The sequence below is a fragment of the Zootoca vivipara genome, chromosome 13, assembly GCF_963506605.1.
Source record: "Zootoca vivipara chromosome 13, rZooViv1.1, whole genome shotgun sequence".
Lineage (NCBI taxonomy): Eukaryota > Metazoa > Chordata > Lepidosauria > Squamata > Lacertidae > Zootoca > Zootoca vivipara.
The window spans coordinates 42,961,974-42,985,572 of NC_083288.1; the positions used below are offsets into that span (position 1 = coordinate 42,961,974).

At 43.7% G+C, this 23,599-nt stretch overlaps 2 protein-coding genes across 3 annotated transcripts; both read right to left on the bottom strand.

Moving 5' to 3' along the window:
* Nucleotides 1-588: 588 nt before the first annotated feature.
* Nucleotides 589-11,743, bottom strand: LOC118078724 (uncharacterized). Of its 2 annotated transcripts, XR_009558489.1 has the most exons (7): nt 11,519-11,743; nt 8,176-8,214; nt 7,017-7,313; nt 4,680-4,976; nt 3,554-3,670; nt 2,111-2,758; nt 589-2,066 (listed from the first exon to the last, which is right to left on the bottom strand). XR_009558489.1 is itself a non-coding variant. In XM_035102717.2 (6 exons), exons 1-5 carry the CDS (start codon nt 11,544-11,546, stop codon nt 3,561-3,563), a joined length of 771 nt encoding a protein of 256 aa, XP_034958608.2. In that variant the 5' UTR covers nt 11,547-11,743; the 3' UTR covers nt 2,097-2,758; nt 3,554-3,560. The 2 variants fall into 2 exon arrangements, 1 of the variants encoding a protein (XP_034958608.2); XM_035102717.2 differs by lacking the exon at nt 589-2,066 and having other exon boundaries at nt 2,097-2,758.
* A 4,018-nt stretch (nt 11,744-15,761) lies between these two features.
* On the bottom strand, nt 15,762-23,342 carry LOC118078716 (vomeronasal type-2 receptor 26-like). Its single transcript, XM_060281295.1, has 4 exons — nt 23,085-23,342; nt 19,992-20,201; nt 18,999-19,125; nt 15,762-16,663 (listed from the first exon to the last, which is right to left on the bottom strand). The coding sequence occupies exons 1-4, from the start codon at nt 23,340-23,342 to the stop codon at nt 15,762-15,764; spliced, it is 1,497 nt and encodes a 498-aa protein (XP_060137278.1).
* Between the last annotated feature and the right edge of the window lie 257 nt (nt 23,343-23,599).

Genomic DNA, 23,599 nt, shown 5'->3' on the forward strand with positions numbered 1-23,599 from the left:
GTCCAGAACACAACCCCCAGTCACATGACACATTTTTCCAGATTTCCAGATTTTTCTTGAGTGTGTGTGTGTGTGTGTGTGCATAGTAGACAATAGTGAGACGGGTAACATAGTATTTGGTGGAAAGTGAACTGCTGCAGAATGCTAGCAACACTGAGTGTGATGAAGACAGGGCAGGCATTACTTTTAAAACTTTTTCATATACAATGAAAAAGGGGACTGAAGAGTGGATCACCAAATAGCAGCCAGGAATATGTCTCTGATTGCAGAATACTATCTGTATTTATTCGTATGCATTGTAAACTACCCTGGGATCTTTGATAAAGGGTGGTATACAAATTTTAATAATTGTCGTGTCCGACTCTTCGTGACCCCATGGACTATAGCACGCCAGGCACTCCTGTCTTGCACTGACTCCCGCAGTTTGGTCAAACTCATGTTCGTAGCTTCGAGAACACTGTCCAACCATCTCATCCTTTGTTGTCCCCTTCTCCTAGTGCTCTCAATCTTTTCCAGCATCAGGGTCTTTTCCAGGGAGTCTTCTCTTCTCATGAGGTGGTCAATACTATTGGAGCCTCAGCTTCAGGATCTGTCCTTCCAGTGAGCACTCAGGGCTGACATGACAATGCCTTGTCGTGGCGAAGGGGCTTGATTAACTCAGAGAAGCTATGAGCTATGCCATGCAGGGCCACCCAAGATGGACAGGTCATAGTGGAGAGTTTTGACTAAACGTGATCCACCTGGAGAAGGAACTGGCAAGCCACTCCAGTATCACTGCCAAGAAAACTCCATGGACATATAATAATAATAATAATAATAATAATAATAATAATAATAATAATACTTAGAAAGAATCCAGAAAGCGATGTGTTTGATTGATAGAGAGCATGCTAATTTCCCATCTAGTTTCATTGTAACTATTGTGGTACTGATTTTTCTTTCTTTGTTTTTTTGTTTTTTAGCAAAATGATTATAATAATAATGTAAAAAACAACAACCACGTTTTTTGAGGGAGTGAAATATATTTACAAATGCTGGTACTTTGTTAGTCCCTGGGCAAAAAAAATCCACTCCAAAATTATGTCCTACGGATTGTTCCCATCGGACCTATTGAAATTAGATCTTCCCTCAGCCAAAAGAACTATAATTCAAAAACTAGATAACTATGATTTCCATCAAAATATTATAACGGGAGGTGGAACATGTTCCCCGCTGAATCAAGGCATACAGCCCACGCATCAGATTCCACCGTACCTGTCTTTTCTTTCTGTCGCAGCCCACAGATTCGCCTTCACCAAAGCAAGATTTAATGTTTTCCCATCCAATGTCCTGGGGCACAGGTTTCCCAAAGGCCAAATCTCAGTTTTATGCACGTGTGACAACAGAACAATAGAATCCCTCTACCACATACTGTTCTGTTGCCCCCTGCATACGCCCGCTTGGACTAAAATCTTGTACCCTCTAATTCTGGAAATCACGGACAAACCGCTGGAGACCCAATTAACATACCTGCTGCAAGATGATGATACGACCAAAACATTACTTGTAGCAAGATATTTGATTTCAGTTCTCTCTTACAAAAAACAGCATAACTTACTTAACGACTACTGACACCAAGATACATCATTCAAGTAACCTTCTGAGCTGAGTAATGAAAAATGAAGGCCTGCAATGCACTAACGTTTTAACCATAGCTAAAAGCCCCACAAAACTACTTGAAACGTTTTAAAAATGTTGTACATAAGTTCCTTGTATGAGGGACTAATTTTGCCTGATTGTTCTGATACTTTTATGTTTTTAATTTGTCTGATTGTTTTTATGTATGTCGGTTTTATACTGTTTTATTCTTGGTTGCAGTACATTATGGGCCTTTGGCCGAAATAAAGTTTATCTATCTATCTATCTATCTATCTATCTATCTATCTATCTATCTATCTATCTATCTATCATCTATCTATCTATCTATCATCTATCTATCTATCTATCTATCTATCTATCTATCTATCTATCTATCTATCTATCATCTATCTATCATCTATCTATCATCTATCTATCTATCTATCTATCTATCTATCTATCTATCTATCTATCTATCTATCTATCTATCTACAAATGCTAGGGCTAATCTAGGTGTGCCAGACAGCCACTAATACTGAGAGGAGAATGTTGAAAGGAAAAGCACAAGTCTCAAAGCAAATGTCCCAAAGGGCGGAAGGACCTGAGTTGTTCTTGTTCTTGTTGCTGTTGTTTCTTTCCTCCAAAGATTTTTTTCAACTGATTAGGAATCTGCTTTTGATGAATTGGGTTTTTTCCCATTAAAAAAAGGGGGGGTCAGCATGTTAGAGCAGGGATCAGGAAACTGGCTGAAGCTGATGGAAATTGAAATTCAGCAACATTGCAGAGCCAGAATCTCCTCATTCCTGTGAAAGGTTTACACAACAAAATGATTTTGCGGAGCCATCAATTTACCTCCTCCCCTGAAACAATTGCTGCAGTATGGGATAAAGTCTGTAAAGACAGAGCAATCAAAATGATTTCCGCTGCAAATGATATGCCCCAGAACTTGGTTTCCACCCCACAGCCCTCTGTTTGTGCTCTTTTGTGGAAGATGGATTCAGATTTTTCCTCCTGGTTATGTGATCTATGGGGGAAGCTGGCTCATTTGGTGAATGAATCCACAATCGGGTTGATGAACAGCTGAGGTCAGACTTCTGTCAGTTGGGCAAAGAGGACTATTGCAGTCACCTGAGGAGGAGACCTAAAAATGATTTTAAAAATAGCAAGAGACGAGAGGCTTCCCTGGATCATAACTTCAAGTCAAAGATGCAACCCAGACCAACCATTTCCCTCCCCAACTCTCAGTTTTGTGACACTTGAGGTGGAATGCTTTGGGAATGGGACCAGTTCGGACAAATAAATAATAGAGAGGTGGTGGGGCCCAGGCTAGTTTAGATATAACTATCCCTATAAGTCATGATCCTGAATCCATTGCCACACAGAAAGCCTCAGATGCAATGCCCCCACGCCCCGCAGCCTCCAGAGGTGGTGAGAAAGTGATCCTGGAATGTCATGGCCAATCAAGGAAGACAGCTCTGGGTTCAGTCAGGGATGGATAACCTGTTGCCATCCAGATGTTGCTGGACTTCAACAGCCAGCAAAGCCAATAGTCTGGGATGGTTGGAGCCATAGTCCAGCAGCAGTTCCTCATCTCTGCTCAAGTCTCAGAAGGTCTCAAGGCCATCATCACACATCTAACATCACAGTGGATTTCAGTGAAACTGAATCATCTTAAACCAGGCATCCCCAAACTTCAGCCCTCCAGATGTTTTGGACTACAATTCCCATCTTCCCTGACCACTGGTCCTGTTAGCTAGGGATCATGGGAGTTGTAGGCCAAAACATCTGGAGGGCTGCAGTTTGGGGATGCCTGTCTTAAACCCTTACTTCAGCCACAAAAAATTGTATTGGGCCACACCTGCTCCAAAGTACATGTCCGAAAGGAATTTTTTAGTCATTCTAAAGGAAATCCTTAAATCCACAGGGATTCACTTACCTGTGGTTTAAAAACACCAGTGGGAGATGAGGAAGATGAGGCTGTTGATGGTGAAGAAGGAGCCACCAATGGCCACCATCCGTTTCCAGCTGGGAAAGTTGATTAAGTTCCAGTTGACTAAGAAAAAGAGTTTCTAGTTACAGAGTTCTAGTTACAGGTAGGTAGCCGTGTTGGTCTGAGTCGAAGCAAAATAAAAAAATTCCTTCAGTAGCACCTTAAAGACCAACTAAGTTTATATTTTGGTATGAGCTTTCGTGTGCATGCACACTTCTTCATGTTCAAGTTCTGAAGAAGTGTGCATGCACACGAAAACTCATACCAAAATATAAACTTAGTTGGTCTTTAAGGTGCTACTGAAGGAATTTTTTTATTTAGTTACAGAGTGTAATGGAAAGATGTCACATTTCACCGAAGTTGAGTCCTCTTAATTTTGAATCAGATAAGACTTTGTGGATATTGGTTTGGACCACCCAATGCTTCTTAGTCATTTTGGCAGACTCTCTGAGTGTTATTTCTACAGAATCTCACCATTTACCTTTCTTGTCAATTCCTGATCTCGCAACCAAATCTATGGAAGATAGGTTTGGAAGGGAGATAGCATTGCCCCATTCCCTGCTTTCCCATGGCCAGCTGGAAAAATCCAGTCAAAGGTTTGTGCATCTGTGATGGAAGGGAACCATTTCCAGTGGGGTTTGTCAGATGCAACTCAAGCAGCATGTCTGAGAAATAACTGTGTGGTAGAAGCTGCCCTCCTGGCTGGGCATTGGCTCTGCTCTCACATGTGATCTGTGGAGGAAGAGTGCTTCAAAACAAAGTGTGTTCTTTATCAACGAGAAGACAACAAGGAGCCACCAGTGAAGAATTCCTTTTGTTAACTGCGCAATAAGACCTGCAACTTTAAGAACCTTTACTTCAGCTTGCATTTTCCTTCTCCCCCCGACTCCCGTTTTCTTTGCATGTTGTGTCTTTTTTGTTTTTGGATTGTAAGTCTGGGGGCAGGGCCCATCTTAATATTGATCTTTCCCCCCCTAAGCAGCCCTGAGAGCCTTTATTGGCTAAAGGCAGGTAAATAGATAAATTAGATAGATGATAGATAGATGAATAAATAAATAAATCTGGAGATTACCTGTGTGAACAATGGTGACAGAATTACTCTTCTTTGAAATAACCTTTCTTCCAAAAAGATGCACTACGTAGCCACACCTGAAGCTCCCCACATCTTTGGGTTCCATGATGCTCATGTTGTGAATGTAGATGTTGCCATATGGAGGCACAACTGATATTTCCTCTTTGTCGCTATAAAACTGGAACTCCTTTACTTCCTTTCTTTCAGGCGGAGCTGAGCACACAAGGCTGACATTATCTCCCAGGTTGTACTCAAGGAGGCTGGGGCTTGAAGAGAGGGAGGGGGCTTCCGGGGCTTCTGGGAAAGAAAGATAAACACCCAGGGTTGAGATTGCTTCGTGTAACAGAGACAGCGGCGGCTAGCTAAACTCCTCCACCCTCAAGTATGCTTGCAATGGTTGGTTGGGTGGAGAGAGAGGGTGGGAAGAGAGAGAGAGATAGGGTGAGGGCAGGGAAGCATTTTTAGACATCAGATTTTAGGCTTGCAATGAAATAACTGAAGGGTGGAGGAGAAATGTGATTTAGTTCCCATTTAAAGGTGAACCTAACTGATTTGCACTTTCTAAAATGACAGAAAAACTAAAACACACTTCTCTGAATTTTTCAGTGCAGCTCTCTAGCCAAGGGATGTGTACAAAAATACATACATTAGGGCAAAGTGTGCCTAAAGATGCTGATAAAGACCAATATCTTGGGTCAGGATGTCGCTAGCACTCCATGCATCAGCACTGGTGACCACACACTTGAGGTGGTAGACAGTGTTGGGTTCCATCTGGGTTCCACCATAACAAGCGTACTGGCAAGGCAGCTATGGCAATGGCTTGCCTCTCCAAAAGCGTACCAAGAAAAAGGTCTATCAGGCTTGAGTGTTGAGCATGGTGCTTTATGGAAGTGAGCCGTGGGCAACTTACAGCCGTCAGCGGTGATGCTGTGTCAGGAGGATTTTGGGTACCACATGGCAGGATAGAATTCCAAACAAAGATGTGCTCTCCCAAGCCCACATTCCCAGCATGTTCACACTCCTGTCTCAGAGTTGCACTAAAATGTTCCTATCCAGCTTTGTACATACAATGAAAGGGATCTGAGGGTTTTATTCAACGCTAGTACTACTCAGAATAGCTAATTAACACAGCTCATTGGGGCTCATTAAATAGTTGGCCACAACCCGGAAATCTGAATTTGAAGCTTAGCAGGGAAGAGTCAAAAGCAGCATTCAGGTTGCGCTTTGCTGCCCCTTAGTGGCTTTGGTGCTCCATTCCACATTTCCCCAACAAGTTTGGTTTCTTTTCACCAAAACTGATAACTAAGAATGAAAGTAATTGCCTAAACATTTTTTTATTTGGGCAGCCGGGAAACTTTCTGCGAACTCAGTTTTTCTTCTCTGCAGTAAAAAAAAAATGAAAATATAAAAGGGGATAATATTCAACTAAGTCATAGTGTGCAGAGGCCATTGAGCTCTTGGAGAGATTGTTCCAGTTAGAGAAGAACATATATATACAGCAGAGCTTCCTCCCCTCCATCATATTGACTGGGGGCAACTTGCAGGCACAACACTTCTGCACTGTGTTTTTCTGCTGAAAATAGCCACCTGAAGCTATAATTTTCCCAAAATGTGGTGGTTGTTGTTTTGCTTTATTTTTGCAGCAAATGAGTGCATTTGCAATATGTTTGCTCAGTCTACAATTTCAGGGCTACAAAAGTACAAAAAAGATCTTCCTTATAGCGTGTTAGATAACAGCAAGAGGTTTCCCCATCCGAAAGCTAATAGTGCTGAGACTGTTTCTAGGAAGGGAAAGATTAAGCTGATGGGTGTCACCTCCCACCCAAGGCATTTATTTTGTTCTTTATTTTAAAGCTGTGATTTGCTAATCATGTCATTTGTATTTTGCATAGTTATCCACCCCTACCCTGCCCTGAGCAAGGCTGTAGATTTTTAACACTGGGGTCCCCAAACTTTCTGGGTCCAGGCTCACATTGGGAAACGGCAGTTTCTTAGTCATGAGCAACATAAAAAGTATCGCATTTCACAGGGGAGGAATGGTCAAAGTCTAGACAACGTCTACCTCCCCCCCCCCCAAGCCATGCAAAAGAAACAGGCCACCGGCTAGCAATGAGGACACTCCCAACCAAACAACCCACTTAAAAAAGAAAGAACGATAAAATTGGGAGGGCATGGGCCCTTGCCAGTCATCAAGAGGGGTGTCAGAGGACATCAAATTGGGGACTCCAGGTGTAGCAAGTGGCAGTGGAGAAGAAAATTAATCGGACAGACCATCACTGAGGCTTCTCAGCATCGGAACAGACCACCAAAATCCCAGGAACTACCGTAGAAACCTACCTTTCACTTGAAGGGAGATGGAGTTGCTCCGTGTAGATGTGACCTCTGTATCAGCTTTCCCCATCCAGTAATCACAGCTGTAATTTCCCATCTTGCTCATTTCAGCCCTAAAAACCAGTCTGCCCTTTTGATAAGGGTCGGCAGCCATTTTGACAACCTGTTGCCCGTCCTGATCGAAGAACCTGTATCCCTCCACCGTCCCATTTGGGAAAGCTGAGCATATGAGCACCACCTTCTCACCTTCAAAGTATTCAGGGTACTTTGGCTGTACCGAGAGTTCGGGGGGAGGGAGAGATCCTGGAAGAAAAGCAGAGGGATCTCAGTGGCAGGCACACAAGTGGAACCTGAAATGAACTGTCACAGAGTGGGGTGCTCTGTTTTAGCCTTGCCCTGTTCCAGGTTACTCCACCCCACCCCACATACTTTTTAAATTTATTCTGTGTGTTTCTGCAACCTGTGTTATTCAGTCCAGATCTGTTTCAGGACTTTCTATCCCCTCCCCTCATAAATGATTTTTTTTTTGTACAGTGGTACCTCGACTTACGAACGACTCGACAACCGAATTTTTTGACTTGTGAATGGGGGTAATGGCCGCGCACTTATGAATGTCTCGACATCCGAAAGCAAACCGCGGTGGTTTTACATAGGGATTTTTCGACTTACGAATTTTTCCGTTTTCAATGCATTCCTATGGGAAATTGTGTTTCCAATGGCGTTTTTCGACTTATGAATTTTTCGACCTACGAAAGTGCCTTCAGAATGGATTAAATTCATAAGTCGAGGCACCACTGCACTTCTGCAAACCTTGCAGTTTTCCCCAACCATGCCAGTAACTTTGCTCCTAAACATGGGTGTGTGTTTCATTTTACCTACATAAGGATCCACCCTTAGAGGGTGACTTCGCTTTTGTAATACACAATGGTGTTGCAAAAGGGGTGGGAAAGGTGGCACTGGGATATGTAAGTTTGCTACAGTTTGCTCCTGGAAAGTACCCACGTATAAGAGCGGAGTTACTACCATACTTGGGGGAACCACAAGTCAGCTGGAGGGGAGTGTTAGATTGCTAAACAATAGCACAAAACAGACAAGCATTCTCCTCTAGAGACACTCTGGTCTTCTCCACATCAGCAACTCACGGGGGAAGAAGATGGAATGTTACCTGCAGGTGATGCTGGCTGCGGAACGAGATGCAGGAAAACTGAAAGAGAGAAATAAAAAGGAGGGATGGAACTGGTTAAATAGGCCTGGAAGTTTGAACTGATTTGATCTGAAGATTATTTAAAGGTAAAGGGACCCCTGACCATTAGGTCCATTAGGTCCATTAGGACGACTCTGGGGTTGCAGTGCTCATCTCGCTTTACTGGCCGAGGGAGCCGGCATACAGCTTCCGGGTCATGTGGCCAGCATGACTAAGCCGCTTCTAGCCACATGACCCGGAAGCTGTACGCCGGCTCTGTACGAACCAAAGCAGTGCACGGAAATGCTGTTTACCTTCCCTCCAGAGTTGTACCTATTTATCTACTTGCACTTTGACATGCTTTCAAACTGCTAGGTTGGCAGGAGCTGGAACTGAGCAATGGGAGCTCACCCCGTTGCGGGGATTCGAACCGCTGACCTTCTGATCGGCAAGCCCTAGGCTCTGTGGTTTAGACCACAGAGCCACCCTCACCACCTGAAGATTATTTACATGTTATATTTGTCTCAAGGGACCATATGTAAGGTAGGCTCCCATCCAAGCATTGACCAGACCCCTGACCTGCATAGCTTCAAGAAGGCTGCATGCAACAATATATTGCTTTAGACCTTAGGTCTTCAGCCAATGGGGCTGTACCCACAGATGAGCTGCACGGCCATGCCAGGCGGGTCACAACAAAACTGCCATCACCACGCAAACCCTTCAGTGCAACCTGGAGGCTGCAATCTTTTATTCCCCTGTCTTATGTCTCACCTTCCAACTTCTTCCGATGCAAAACTGGAATGTGCATCTTCCAGGACGTGTTCCTGGGAGACTCACATGACATGCGCCTCTCAGGATATTGTGCAGTGTCTCCAAAGCATGCATTTTGGGGAGCTATGGCCCCGGGAAAAGTGCTTCTTTGAGCTGAGAGCGTGACAGATCACGACACCCAAAATGGCCACAGGGGTCGTGTGAGAAAATACGGGATGTGCCGCTTTTTCCAGGGCATTTGGAAGGTATGTTATGTGAGAGAGTTTCCTCCTCATTTTGCACCAGCCCAGCCTTGCTCCCACGTAGTGGAAACATACTGCCTGGCTTGAGAAGAGGCTATCTACCTGACTATTGCAGCCTCGCTGAATCACATAAAGCTGGTTATGGTGTGAAGCCTAGAAGCCACAGGACTCCTCTGCATAGAAAAGAAGCACCAGAATGGCTGAAGAGCTGCTGCTGGTGAAACACTCAGGGAGGAATGAATCCAGGCAGCCCCAATTCTAGAGAGGAAGCCTTGCAATGTAAGGACTGCTATTCCAGGGCTTCTATTTGCTTGGAATAGAAGGACTGGGCTGGGGAAAATGGTGTGAGGATTCTAGCTGAACTTAATGGGCAAACATGCCTAAAATACTGGATAAGATGAAGTGTGTTTGTTTGTTTGTTTGTTTGTGTAGATATGTATGAACTCTACCTATGTTCAGTTCTGTTGAGGTTTTTATATCTCCTCCCCTCTCCACTTCTGCCTATATTACGTTCTGAGGGTGCTAAGAAAAAAATTAGATTCATTTTCTGTACATCTGAGTTCTGATACATGGAGAGGGCAGGTAGACCAGCAGCTGTGAGAAAGGGAAAGAAAGGCACCCACAGACGGTAGCAAAAAGGAAACAAAACCTTCAGGAAAGGGAAAGGAAATGCAGCTGACCAGGGAGAGAGAACCATAGTTAACCGTAATTAAATTAACATGCAAATCCTATGCATGTCTACTCAGAAGTAAGGCCCATTTATTTTAATCGGACCTGTTCTCAAGTAAGTTTGCATCTTTAATATTTCAATGTTGATTTGGATTGAAGGTTAGTTTTATTTAGTTGCTATTAAAAAGAATTATAAAAAGGTGTTATTTAGCAAAAGAAAAAAGAAAAAAAGTTTTTTTGTTTGTTTGTAACAGATCTACAAGAATATGTTGCTTCAGTGTAGGAGAATCTGGGAAGTTTCCTCAAACTTCAACCAAGGAGCAACAACTAACAACTGCCGACTGTATTAGGTGCTGAGGGCGATGAACCTTCTCAGAAACCCTGTTCATTTTTATTTCAGGAAAGCTGATATTAGGAGAGGACCTAAACGACAGAGAGGTGATTTAAAGGCAGCAGTGAAGATGACACGAGATGGAAGAAAGTGAGCAAAGGAAGAAGGGGAACGAGAGGGAAATAAAAAGGCAATAATGAGCAGGTGAATTGAAGTAGAAGGCTGAAGTACAGAAAAGTTTGAGAAGGTAGAGAGAATGTAGAAAACAGTATGAGTGGAGAGGGAGAGGAAACAGGAAGATTGTGAAAAGTGAGATGACAGTAAGTGACAACAGAGAAAGAACAGAAGAAGTGGAAAGTGAGAGGAGAGAAAAAACAAAGACAAAGCTGGTGATGAAGGACAGAGAGTGAAAGATGATAAGTAAAGAGAAAGATGACACCAGTTGACAGAAAAAGAAAGGAAGTGATGAAATTGATAGAATTGATAGAATTGATAGAATTGAATTCTGGTAACCGAATGCAAGCATAAATGCTGACAGACAATGACTTTCCCTCTTGCTCAATATAAGCCACAGCTTAACTCAGGAGAAAACCTCCAGAAATCAAAGAGAGGATACGACTAAGTATAAATAAGAAATGAACATGTGAAAGCTGGTCTCATGTTCCTGGCTGGGATTTTTCTGTCTGGACTTAAGATCATGTATTTGTTTGAAAAAATCATATACAGCCAACATTAAAGAAAATAAATCATCGTAGTGGTGAAAAACATAAAACAATAATAACATTTCATTCCTGAAATAAGTACAAATTGCATCAAAAATCAGTAGCTCAGATCAATTATACATCAATTTAGATCACACACACACACACACACTCGCCTGGGCACACTGATGAGTTTTAAGCATGCAACTATACAAGGCACCACTGCCCAAACCCTTTTCCTCTGAGGCAGCTGAAGAAGAAGAGGAATAGGAGTTTGGATTTGATATGCCGCTTTATCACTTCCCGAAGGAGTCTCAAAATGGCTAACATTCTCCTTTCCCTTCCTCCCCTACAACAAACACTCTGTGAGGTGAGTGGGGCTGAGAGACTTCAGAGAAGTGTGACTAGCCCCAGGTCACCCAGCAGCTGCATGTGGAGGAGCGGAGACGCGAACCCGGTTCCCCAGATTACGAGTCTACCGCTCTTAACCACTACACCACACTGGCACACTGATGTGTTTATTGCTGCTGTTATCGCTGATTCTCACCAATGCTTCTCTATTCAGATATGGTAAGTGGACAGAACAGAGTAGAGAAAGTAGCAAGACATACCTAGCACAGGAATGAGAAGAACTTCCATGTTGAGAGGGGTCTCTATCCACCTTGACCCCACCTCCTTAGAAACTCTCCTTAGATACCTCTAGCTTTGAATTTGATCTTCCCCCTCCAAGGCAGCCTCTACAAGAGTCTTCTACAGACAGTCACAAGAATAGGCAGAGAAGCACGTATTTTCACAATCACCTTACTGGGAAGTCTGAACCAATCTCGGCTGCTGGACCATGGGAACTTACTGCTCAAAAGAGAAACTGGAAATGGTTTGCCCAGATTGGAAGAGTCAGCAGACAGTATGAGCGGTCAGCCACTTTAGTATTTCCTGTTTTATTGCTACACCCAGCAAATTGGGTACTGCTCCACCAAGCTCAGCTTGCCATCAGCCAGCCCCCACCTTACTTCCAGCTGGCTGTCAACCTTTACCTCCTTAGTCGCAGTGTAGTTATCTCCATCTATTATTGGCCCTGGCTTCTCCAGCAATAGACTCTGACTCCACCTACTGTTGGTCTCCTTGCTTTCTGCCCTATCAGTCCCAATGGGCGCAGACCTTCACTGACTGAGACAGTTCTACATACCAGCTGTAGATCCAGGGCATGTGAGAATGTCAAAGTGCTGGATCAGACCCAGGTCAACCAGACCTTGCACTTTGGAATGGGGTAGGAATATGTTTGGCTTGTTTTCCATAGAGGACGGCCTTGATCCTATGCTTATTGTGGATCAGAACACAACCCCCAGTCAGATGATGCACTTCTGCAGACTACGGAATGTATTTTCAATGCACAAAACAAGGTATTTTATATAGAAGATGCATACAAAATGCCTGTTTTAATGGTGAATGCTTTGAAAAGTGTATACCTTGAAACTTTGAGCTGTGAGGACTGTAACGGATTAGCCCTAGTATGGAAGATTCATGGATTAGAAAGAGTTCATCCATCTCCAACTTAACGGACAGTGCATCTTTTGGAGGCGGGACGCTTCCCGGTTCAAAAGAGGAGGGAATAGCCATTTGGGGGGAGAGTGGAGGGTGTGGGGACAAAAGGAGGGAAGGAGGAGGGTGTGAAGTGAGGTTAGTGGTGGTTTGGGTTAGGCTTAAGTTATCTTGGAGTTAAAGTTTGACAGTTAGCATACAGCTGTAACTCAGTTTGTAACCTTATGAATCATTAAGAAAAGAAGAAGAAAAAACTATGTTCTCAAGAAAATAAAATTCATCTTTGTTGTGCCAAGGAGAATCGTCTCAGTTGTTCCAGCAGCGTATAAAAAGGTGGAGACTCAGAAGAGGGCAAAACTTACCTTAGGGAAAAGGGGAATAGTTTGTGTCCTAGAGTCACACAAAAGGGGCAATAGGGTGAAAACCTAGTGCCACAAATTTGCCAAGATGAAAAGGCAAACTGATACAGTTGGGATCCTGGCTGAGGGGCCCCCCTTTACTGTAGGAAAGAGGTTGTTCATTTAAGGAGCCCTGAGTTTTTATGAGATCAGGCCACGAAAGCTAGAATTAGACTCTCATTACTAAGAAGCCCAGAAGTAGTGAGGGGTTTATTTTAAGGCGAAAGGAGTGGAGTGGGGGATTGCTCCATCCCCTGGACCCCCTTCGTCTCATAATTTATTGACAGCGCTGGAGTTTCGTCGCAAGGATATGCGACTGCTTTTACATGCTTTAATTTGTATATTTTAAAATCTGTTTACAGGTAGGTAGCCCTGTTGGTCTGCCATAGTCAAAACAAAATAAAATTTATTTTATTTTATTTTTTAAATTTTGTTTCGACAAACTTAGTTGGTCTCTAAGGTGCTACTGGAAGGATTTTTTAAATTTTGTTTCGACTATGGCAGACCAACATGGCTACCTACCTGTAACTAGAACTATGGAAGGCACCACATTGAGCATGAAATGGAAGTCCATCAACCTCACCAAGAAACTTGCACAGGTACAGACTGATATCTTCACAAACTTAGTTGGTCTCTAAGGTGCTACTGGAAGGAATTTTTTATTTTGTTTAAAATCTGTGTTGTTTTATCTCTGTGTTGTTTGCTGCCCTGGGCTACTTTGGAAGGAAGCACAGGAGAAAAAATTACCAACAGTGGCAAGAATAATAAACAGGGCTGCTTAAGAGGAAGATAATAAGCCTTAACAGAAGCCCCACCATAAGACTCCAGCAGGGAAGTCTGCAGAAGGCAAAGGCACCTAGAACCTGCCTATTTCACTACAGCCATGCTTTGGGACTGCATCAATTTATGTGCTTTGAGACCTGAGATTCGACTTGAGACCTTGTTGGACTTCAGATGAGATTCATAAATGTACATATGAAGAGGAAGTCCTCCCCCCCCCCTTAATACCTGGCTGTCAGTGTTTCTCTGCTTGTTCTTCTACTTTCTATTTTATGTTAGGATCCAGATTCCTCTCCCACCTCAGGTTCTAACACAAATTCTTTAGGTCTTGTATGATTTGGTTCAGACAGTATTGCTGTAGGTTTGGAGGAGTCAGTCCACATGATAGCCTGAGTTCCTTGGAATTCTTAGGGTCTAGTATCTAGTAAGGGTTAAAAGCGGATAGAGGATTCTATTGTTAAACAAGGCAATTGTCATTGCTGGCCACTTAAGTACCTTCATCAGCATAACTAAAGAGGTTGCTCTGTGCCATAGGGCAAATGGGTGGGCTTTCCCCCCTCTCACCTAACTGCCAGCTGGAGAGAATTATAGGAGAGTATGTTGTGAGTATAGTTAAAGCTATGGGTTTTCCCAGTAGTGATGTATGGAAGTGAGAGCTGGACCATAAAGAAGGCTGATCGCTGAAGAATTGATGCTTTTGAATTATGGTGCTGGAGGAGACTCTTGAGAGTCCCATGGACTGCAAGAAGATCAAACCTATCCATTCTTCAGGAAATCAGCCCTGAGTGCTCACTGGAAGGACAGATCGTGAAGCTGAGGCTCCAATACTTTGGCCACCTCATGAGAAGAGAAGACTCCCTGGAAAAGACCCTGAGGTTGGGAAAGATGGAGGGCACAAGGAGAAGGGGACGACAGAGGACGAGATGGTTGGACAGTGTTCTTGAAGCCACCAACATGAGTCTGACCAAACTGCAGGAGGCAATGGAAGACAGGAGTGCCTGGTGTGCTCTGGTCCCTGGGGTCACGAAGAGTCGGACACGACTAAATGACTAAACAACAACAATGTTGTGAGTGAGCTGAGCAGAAAGCAGGCTGAGAAGCTGGGGAGGCAGAGACATGCCTGATCAGTGCTGGATCCTGTTGTTGTCATCCATCTATCTTGGGAGACAATGGATCCAAAGCTGTGACTCTAATTGAGAAGCAAGATCTGTTGAGGTGGTAATGCTGAGAGCCGTTCCATCTTAGCTAGGGTTGCCACCTGTCCTGTGTAATACAGGATTGTCCGGTATTGCAATGTAAAATGCTAAGCCCTGTATTTATGCAGTTTTGTCCTGTATTTCAGGTCTTCTCCCCCACCCCCCCATGCCAAGTTAAGAATCCTCTCCAAATGCAGGTGTTTGAAAGGGTGTGTTAAAGGTCATGTATTTAAGTTCCAGGGAGCCAAGCACGGACAGAGTTACAAATGTGTGTGTGTGTGTGTGTGTGTGAGAGAGAGAGAGAGAGAGAGAGAGAGAGTGAGTGTGTGTGAGAGAGATATATTCTAGAGGAGCCCTCCTGTTAGGGTGCCACAGATTGTAATGGATTGCTTTGAAGTCACTTCAGTACAAGATGGAAGTAAAAATAATTGTTTGTTAATTATTAGGGTTGCCATACACCTGGAATTTCCCGGACATAGCCGGGATTCAGCTGTCATAAACTATTTGGGCAGGAATCGCTGAGATGTCCGGGAAAATCCAGACATATGGCAACCTGTGTTGGTAGTGTAGATTTGGGCGAATTTCCATCCAATTTTGACTCCAGTCCTGCTCACCACTGATGAGTGGCCCCCAAGAAGGAGAGGAAATGAGGGAATATGACCCTCCTCCATTGTGCTTTCAAGTTAGCTTATGAAGGTTAGCTGACAATAAACTGAAAATTCCGAATTCGAGAGGGCACCATTGACTCCCTTGGTCTGCCCTAGTTTGCTAAAAAGTGGAACCTTCTGGTAGTACCCAGAGGAGGACAGTCACCACAGACTGCCTAATAAGGGCACTAGTCTGGGACACCTTCTCTTGGTGCTGTGCCTAACTGCAGTGTTTTTCATCATGCTTCTTTCTGTGTGAGGACATGAGAAGAGACAGGTGGCACTTCAGGTCAGTTATTTCTTTCTCTTTATTAGCTGTCCTCTGTTGTTCAGCTCAGGCCTCATCATAATGACAAAGCATTTGGGGAAAAAGATACAGCTCAGCAGTCCAGCCCCAGAGGCCAAAATGGAGAAGATCTCTACTGCCACCATGTATTTCCCCTTCGTGGTCAGGTAGGTTGGAACAAAGGATACCCAAACACTGCAGAAAACCAACATGCTGAAGGTGATGAACTTGGCTTCGTTGAAAGCGTCTGGAAGCTTCCTGGCTAGGAAAGCCAAAGTAAAGCTGACGACAGCTAGCAAACCCATAAAGGCCAGTAGGCAGTAGAAGAAGGTGGCATAGCCTTCATTACATTCCACTATGACCTCACCTGCCAATGAGTGCATGTCAAAATCTGGGAAGGGGGGAGCCGATCCCAGCCATGCTGTCGAAATGCCAACTTGAACAAGGGAGCAACAAAGAACAATAGGAGTTGCTATCCTTTTCCCCACCCATTTGCTCATCCTGGAACCTGGTTGAGTGGCCAAGAAGGCAAGAAGCACTGTCATGGTTTTGGCCAAGACAGAAGAAACAGCCACAGAGAAGGTGATACTGAACGATGTTTGCCTGAGCATGCAAGTCACTTTCCCAGGTTGGCCAATGAACAGCAGTGGGCAGAGGAAACAGAGCAGGAGGGAGACGAGGAGAATGTAGCTGAGGCTCCGGTTATTGGCTTTGACAATGGGTGTGTCCTGGTGTTTAATGAAAGTTCCCAACACTAAGGAAGTTACCAGGGAAAAAGAGATGGCAAACAAAGCCATGCTGATCCCCAAAGGTTCTTCGTAAGAGAGGAAGCTTACAACCTTAGGGATGCATTGATTTTGAGCCTTGTTTGGATGCTGATCTTCAGGGCACTGGAAACAGGAGTCCGTGTCTGGGAAAAGAAGGAGTTGAAAAGTCTCAGTGACAATTCATGTATTTACATATTTGTAGAAGTGACCAGGGAGGGACTTCCCTGGTTGCTACAAGCATAGCTGTAGGGTGACTGGGGATAGGGTGGGGATTCCTGCATTTCCCTGTAAGTGCCAGAAGGTGCTAGAAGGGAGCAATTACCTTTTGGTGACCTCTGCACAAACTCATGCTTGCTAACTTTATTATTATTATTATTATTATTTTATTTTATTTTAAATAAACTTTATTGATTTTCAAAATGTACATTACATAAAAACAAAACAATGTAACATTGATGGATAAATAAAACTTCAATACATATTATAAATTCATTGTCTGAATCTTTATTTACCTCCCCCCTCCCCTCCAACACTGTCTCTCCCACTACTTCTCAGCCTTCACTACACTATGCAATAGATTTTCTATTTTCGTCTGCACACTATAACTATTTTTTTGGTTTGTTGTTACTTTTGGTCCTACTTGATTCTTTCTTAAACTTTGATTTCATTTCATTTCTTTTTCTTTTCTTTTTCCTCTTTTCTGTCTCTCATTTATTTGGGCCTTTAATATTCTGGAAAGAGATTGGGCTTTTCCACCTGGCACTTAATATAGTCTATAAACAATTTTCAATTTTTCCACTTTCTTCTTTCTTTATCCCTTTAACTTCCTCATATTTTATTCATGCTTGCTAACTTGATAGATAACTTGTTAAATCCAGCAGGCTAAGCCCATGCCAGAAGAAACTATCCATTTGCCAGTGGTGTGCTTACATTGATTGATTTAGAAAATCCATATGGAAAGAAATCTCAAAGTGGTTTACATGAAATATAATCGGGATGAGGAGGAATCAAGTCATATTAAAATACAACAACAAGGTAATCGAAAATTTCTTGTATGCTGGCCATCCTCATATTCTTTTGAATTCTTTCTGTGAAGGCCAGACAGATTCTCAAATGGGAAAGAATGGGTTCCAAAGCACCCAAGAAATGTTCTCCACTGTCATCATCTATCGTGATGAGACCTACCCATCTCCACCCAAAATGCAAAAGCAGGTGGGCAATTCCTCGATATTGAAGTGCTTCATTGGGAACCATGTGGTAAAAGGAAGGAAAATGAGATTCACCAACAACAATCTAATAAAACTTCTTAAATGAAAACATAAAGCAAATATTTACCTTAGATTTTTTTAAAAATAGTTTGAAAAGAAGGAATCTGACTCCAGGAAAGCATATGTAAGCATATATGCTTTTAAAGAGGCATTTAAAGCTGGTTACTGTAGGTGCCTCTCAAAAAATCACCCAGGGGAGGATACAAGGGTGGGTGCTACCACCAAGAAAGTCCACTTCTGTGTTGCCACCAAGCAGAGCTGGCAGGGTGAGGGTGCTGCATCTGGTGGTAGAAGATCCCCAGGTGGCACTTTTATGCCTTTGCTAGCAGCGGAAAAGCGCCATCGCCATTGGTGCTGATTTGGGGCCAGATTGCATCTACTTGGGGTGAGATCTAATGCAAACTGGTGCTGCCTGGAAGGGCACACAGTAGCAGTAGAGCGGGCATTGTTGGCAGCACTTCCCTCTTCACCTCTAGTGGCAAAAGAGGACACTAAGCCCCACCCACCAAGCTGATTGTGGAATAGCCAGCCATGGTTTCCTTGGAAGATCTTAAGACTGAACTTGGTCTGCACTGCCCCTTGAGGTGTTGCTGGACTACAACACCCCTCACCCCTGACCATTGGCTGTGCTGCCTGGGCCAGATGGGAGTTGGAGTCCAGGAGAATCTAGAGGGCCACAGGTCCCCCATCCCTGCCTTAAAAAAGGTAAAGGTACCCCTGACTGTTAGGTCCAATCGCGGACGGCTCTGGGGTTACGACGCTCATCTCGCTCTATAGGCCGAGGAGCCGGTGTTTGTCCGCAGACAGCTTCCGGGTCATGTGGCCAGCATGACTAAGCTGCTTCTGGAGAACCAGAGCAGCACACGGAAACGCCGGTTACCTTCCCACTGTAGCGGTCCCTATTTATCTACTTGCACTTTGACCTGCTTTCAAACTGCTAGGTGGGCAGGAGCTGGGACCAAACAGCGGGAGCTCACCCCGTCGCAGGGAGTCGAACCGCCATCCTCCTGATCGGCAAGCCCTAGGCTCTGTGGCTTAGACCACATGTCTTCTCACAATGATGGTTATGATTTGACAGGCTGGAGTTCTGGGGTTGAGGAATGGTGGCTCCCTCTATGCAGATGTGAGATTTGAGTGCCTCTCAGTTTTCCGGACATCTTTGGTTCTCACTTTTCATTTGCTTAAGAATACTGTGTTCTTTGTCACTTACCCTCCAGAGCTGAAATTTCCCCTTCTTCGCATGGAGAACAGTCGTAGCAGCAAGATGGTGCACCTTCCTTTGTGATCTTCTGATAACCAGGCTGGCAGCAGTCATTGCACACAGAGACGGGGGGCAGCTGTCCATAAACAACAGAAAACTGAGGAAAATGGTATTTTGTTTTCAAGCTGGCATACAGTTGTGTTTTTTAAACAACAACCACAACCACAATGTATTTTTATTAAAGATTTTTTTGTTTACAGAAGTATTTGCAATGTCTCTTTTTTCAAGTTACATTTTCTACAGATCAGTTTCATTTGTTGAGACATTAGTGGTACATTAGGAAGAAAGGAGGGAAAGAGGTGGAGGGGGGAATGGTGGGTGGGGTGGGGTGGCAATGCTTCTATTCAGCTTAGTGTATGTGTGGGGTTTTGTATCAGCATCGCTTGTGTAGGTTCTGTTTACTATTCACTTGTATTCCTTTGGTGGTGAGAGAGGTCAATGGCAGGTCAAATGGTTATTTCTCAAATGGGACAGTGTGACTGTCCATCTGTCCATCAAATTTGGGTGCGACTGTCCACCTGTCAATCACCTAACATCATAGCGATATCAGATGCTGATGCTGTTTGTCAGGACTATGAAGTACAACACAGGAATGTTTGAAACCCTTTTGCAAGCAGCCTCACCCTGCTCTTTTAAACCTCCTAATTCTTATTTCTAATTGTTATTACCTTGTTGTTCTCTTCATGATCATCATTGCTAGTTGCCACCACAACTGCTTAATTTTTTTAAAAAAATTATTTACCTGGCAAAGGATGAATACATGCTTCATTTCACCCACTTTAAATCTGTTGTCCACCCATTTTACGCTGCAATCCTCTACTCACTGACCTGAGAATGAGCCCCGTTGAATTTGGACTTAAACCTGAATAGATACAAAGATTGTGCTGCTAGTGCATAACCTTTCTTTTCATATTAGAGAGGGTGTGTCTCTAATTTTCTTACCTTGGTGAATTCTCCATGCCACTGGATTTTTTCCTCATGAATGATGAACACTTTCTCTGGAGGAGCCTGAGGATCCAGACTTCCTACTTTGATCCTGACATAGGAGTTATTTGGGAAAGTGACCAAGTTGGTAACATCAAAACCAGCTTCTAATTCTCCACATTCATTAAATCTAATTTCATCTCCAGCACTGTTGTTGAATGAGATTCTCTGAAGAAATGAGTGGAGCTTCGCATGAAAGAATTGAAGAACCCTTTAAGTCTTGGAATACACTCAGTGATATATCCCCCCCCCCTGATAATTTTGTAACATGGCATGCTAGTCATAGGGATGGGGGATTCAGTTTAATTTGGATTTTAATGCGAATCTCCCCAAATCACACTTCCTAAAATAACATATAATTCGAAACACAGCTTTTCTTCTAAATTTGCTCTTCCTTGAATTTTGCAATGCGGTTCCTCCCAAAATGTGTGTACATTAGGGGAAAGTATGTGCAAAAATTAATATATTAGTGTACATTATATACAGAATGCTTCTGTCAGGGGAAATCATTTGCATGTGTAGACCTTTTAACCACCTCCCCCCCCCCCAAATAAATTCAGATAAGACTCAAATTTTTGGTTTGGTTTTTGGCAGAATTTAAGCCACAACTTTGTTGATTACAATCAAGTGAGTGTTTGTGTAGGCTCTGGTTCAACTAGCTCCCTGCACCCTTGCAGGCAGCGCTGACCCTGGGCACCAACCATAGGTCAGCCTCTGGTGAACACCTGGGACAATGGCAAGCAGGACCCTGCTAGACCTCCACCCAGATGTCACCTGGACTCTGGCTCCAGGCACAACCCCTCACAGGGAAGACCAACCAATGAGTCCGTGGATTCCTTTAGTGGAATACCCATTGCATAGGGATGGCCAGAGCGCTCTGCCACTCCTATCACCTGAACCAGAGCCTATCCGCAACCTTACAAGTTGTGACGATTTGCTACGTGGCAGGAGAAACCGAAATGGCACCAGCCAATCAGCCAAGTGGGGAAAATTCCTGCTGTGCCCCTGTCCCAATGACAGGCAACACACGATGACATAGCAAAGTCAAGCGCGCAAGCCCTAAATATAGGGAGAGGTGAGCGGGTGTTCCGATGCACAGAGCCCAAAAGAGAAAGCTCAGCGACACATGCATGGGCTTATATAAAGGTCCCTCGATCGATTTAACTGGCATCTCATTGGTCAGATTGCACCCAGGATTGAACGACCTCCAATAGGGTGTGGTGGCCATCCAAATGTTCCCACCCACAACACAGGGTCTGGTTGCCAGGTCGCACCACAACACATGCCCTCTTTAAGGGAGGACCCGATCTGCAAAAAAAAAATAATAGGGGGGGGGGATGCATGCTAAAATGCGGGTGAACTTTCATGAAGACTTTTTTATTATTGCAAACTGATGGTGAATGGAACTTAAGATTGGAAAAATGTGTATCTGAGAAAAGGTGAAATTGATGGATTCTCCCATCCCTAAGCAGAACTTTTCACACCATACCACATGACATACAGGGACACTGGGGAGACATTACCTTCCAGGGTTCCATATTTAGATGTGTCAGGCTACCTTCATATTTCATTGCTCTGTGACTGGATCTAGATCTGTACATATTATGTATGGCATGTGCCAGGGCATAAACTGCATTGTAGATACTGTAGCTGTGGCCCGTCATGCTCATTTCAAAATAAGGTGCAGGGAGATTCTCCAGACTCTCTTCTCCGGTACATGTGCCAATGATGTTTGGTGGCTTAATGGCATTTGAAACAGAGCAAATAAATGCTTGTTCCCATAAATTCTTGATAAAACCATTTCCGTTTGCATAATAAGGGTTTGCACCCTGAACAAATTCTTGGAAGCCTTGAAGTTCCATCGAGTGAATTGTGAAGGAGATCGAACCGTCGAACATTCGCATATCAATAACCCTTTGGAAAGGATCAAATGTGAAATCGATTTGGGCTGTTGTAATCCACACCTTTCCTGCACAATACTTCTCTACAGAACCAAGAAGTATTAGAGGAATCAACTCCATTGTCACCCACACAATAGCTGCCACCCCCCGCAGGGTTGCAGATTCTCCATATACAATAATAACATTGGCTTTGCTTTTCATGAAAAGTGGGATATCATTAAGAAGGTAATCGAAAATTTCTTGTATGCTGGCCATCCTCATATTCTTTTGAATTCTTTCTGTGAAGGCCAGACAGATTCTCAAATGGGAAAGAACGGGTTCCAAAGCACCCAAGAAATGTTCTCCACTGTCATCATCTATCGTGATGAGACCTACCCATCTCCACCCAAAATGCAAAAGCAGGTGGGCAATTCCTCGATATTGAAGTGCTTCATTGGGAACCATGTGGTAAAAGGAAGGAAAATGAGATTCGCCACTCACTCCTGGTTCAAATGAGCCATATGACAGCTGGGCAGAGTGGGCAGAAATTTCAGAGGTGAAATAGAAGAAGCACCTCATCACATATTATACTTTTGATTATTTATTTACTCTTATTACTCTGTTTTTTTAAAACAGAGCTGCAAAATGACGGCGGAGGCTCTATTTTGACGGTGCCAAGGAAGGAGATATTAGCAGGCTTGGAGAGACTCCAAGGTTTACAAAAGAACAAAAACCATCAGGAAAAGACATGTGATGGCGGGAATGAGGAGCTTACCATGTTCTGACTCCCACATTGTTCCAGGAGTTGCAGAGCAGAAAGCATAAAACACTGGAATTATTATTATCCCTTATCTGTACTCTTGAGTAAGCATGCATACTGCAGCCTAAGTGAATATCAGGGCAGCAAATTTCACTTTGCCATGAACCTCTGTCAGATAAAGCAGGCAAGACAGTTTTCTGGGATGAATATGGATATTAAACAGGCACCCTTGAGATCCCCTTTATAAAGAGCCATATGCTCAAAGCTCCATTTTGTACCTCTCTGCACATATTTTTTCTCAAACCCCACCCAACATTATTCTTCCTCCTGCTTCTAATTAATGGACATGCCAGCAGAAAGAAAAGGGAAGGGTGTGAGATAAGAGGAAATCCCCACAGCCCAATGCCCTACCTGGGGAATCTTGTAAAGGCTCAAGACCTTTGCTATGTGTGCGGTCGTAGCAGAGCTAAGTCCTCCGATGACGCCCACTAGTTTTCTCTGGATGCCACAATTATAGTTCGGGAAGAACTGGAGTGAATTGAAGAGCAGGTCCAACGTGGCCCGGTAGATAATCCTTGCAATGGAATTGCTGTCATAGATGTGGAATCCAAGAGTGACATTAAGCAAGATGCTGGGATTTTCATTGATCTCTTCTACAGCAAAAACCATGGCCAGGATGTGCTGGTAGAACTTTGTCACCACTCTATAAATAAAGCCATTCAAGAATTCACGGAAATGGTTCGTTGTGCCTCTAAAACACCCTTTGCCAGCCTGATGCCCTCTGGATGTTTTGGACTACAACTCCCATCAGCCTCACATAGTATGGTCAATGGACAAGGGTTGCAGGAGTGGTAGTCTGGAGGGCACCAGGCTGGGGAAGGCTGTTGTAAGAGATTCAGATGCCTGAACCTAAGGAGGTGATGCAA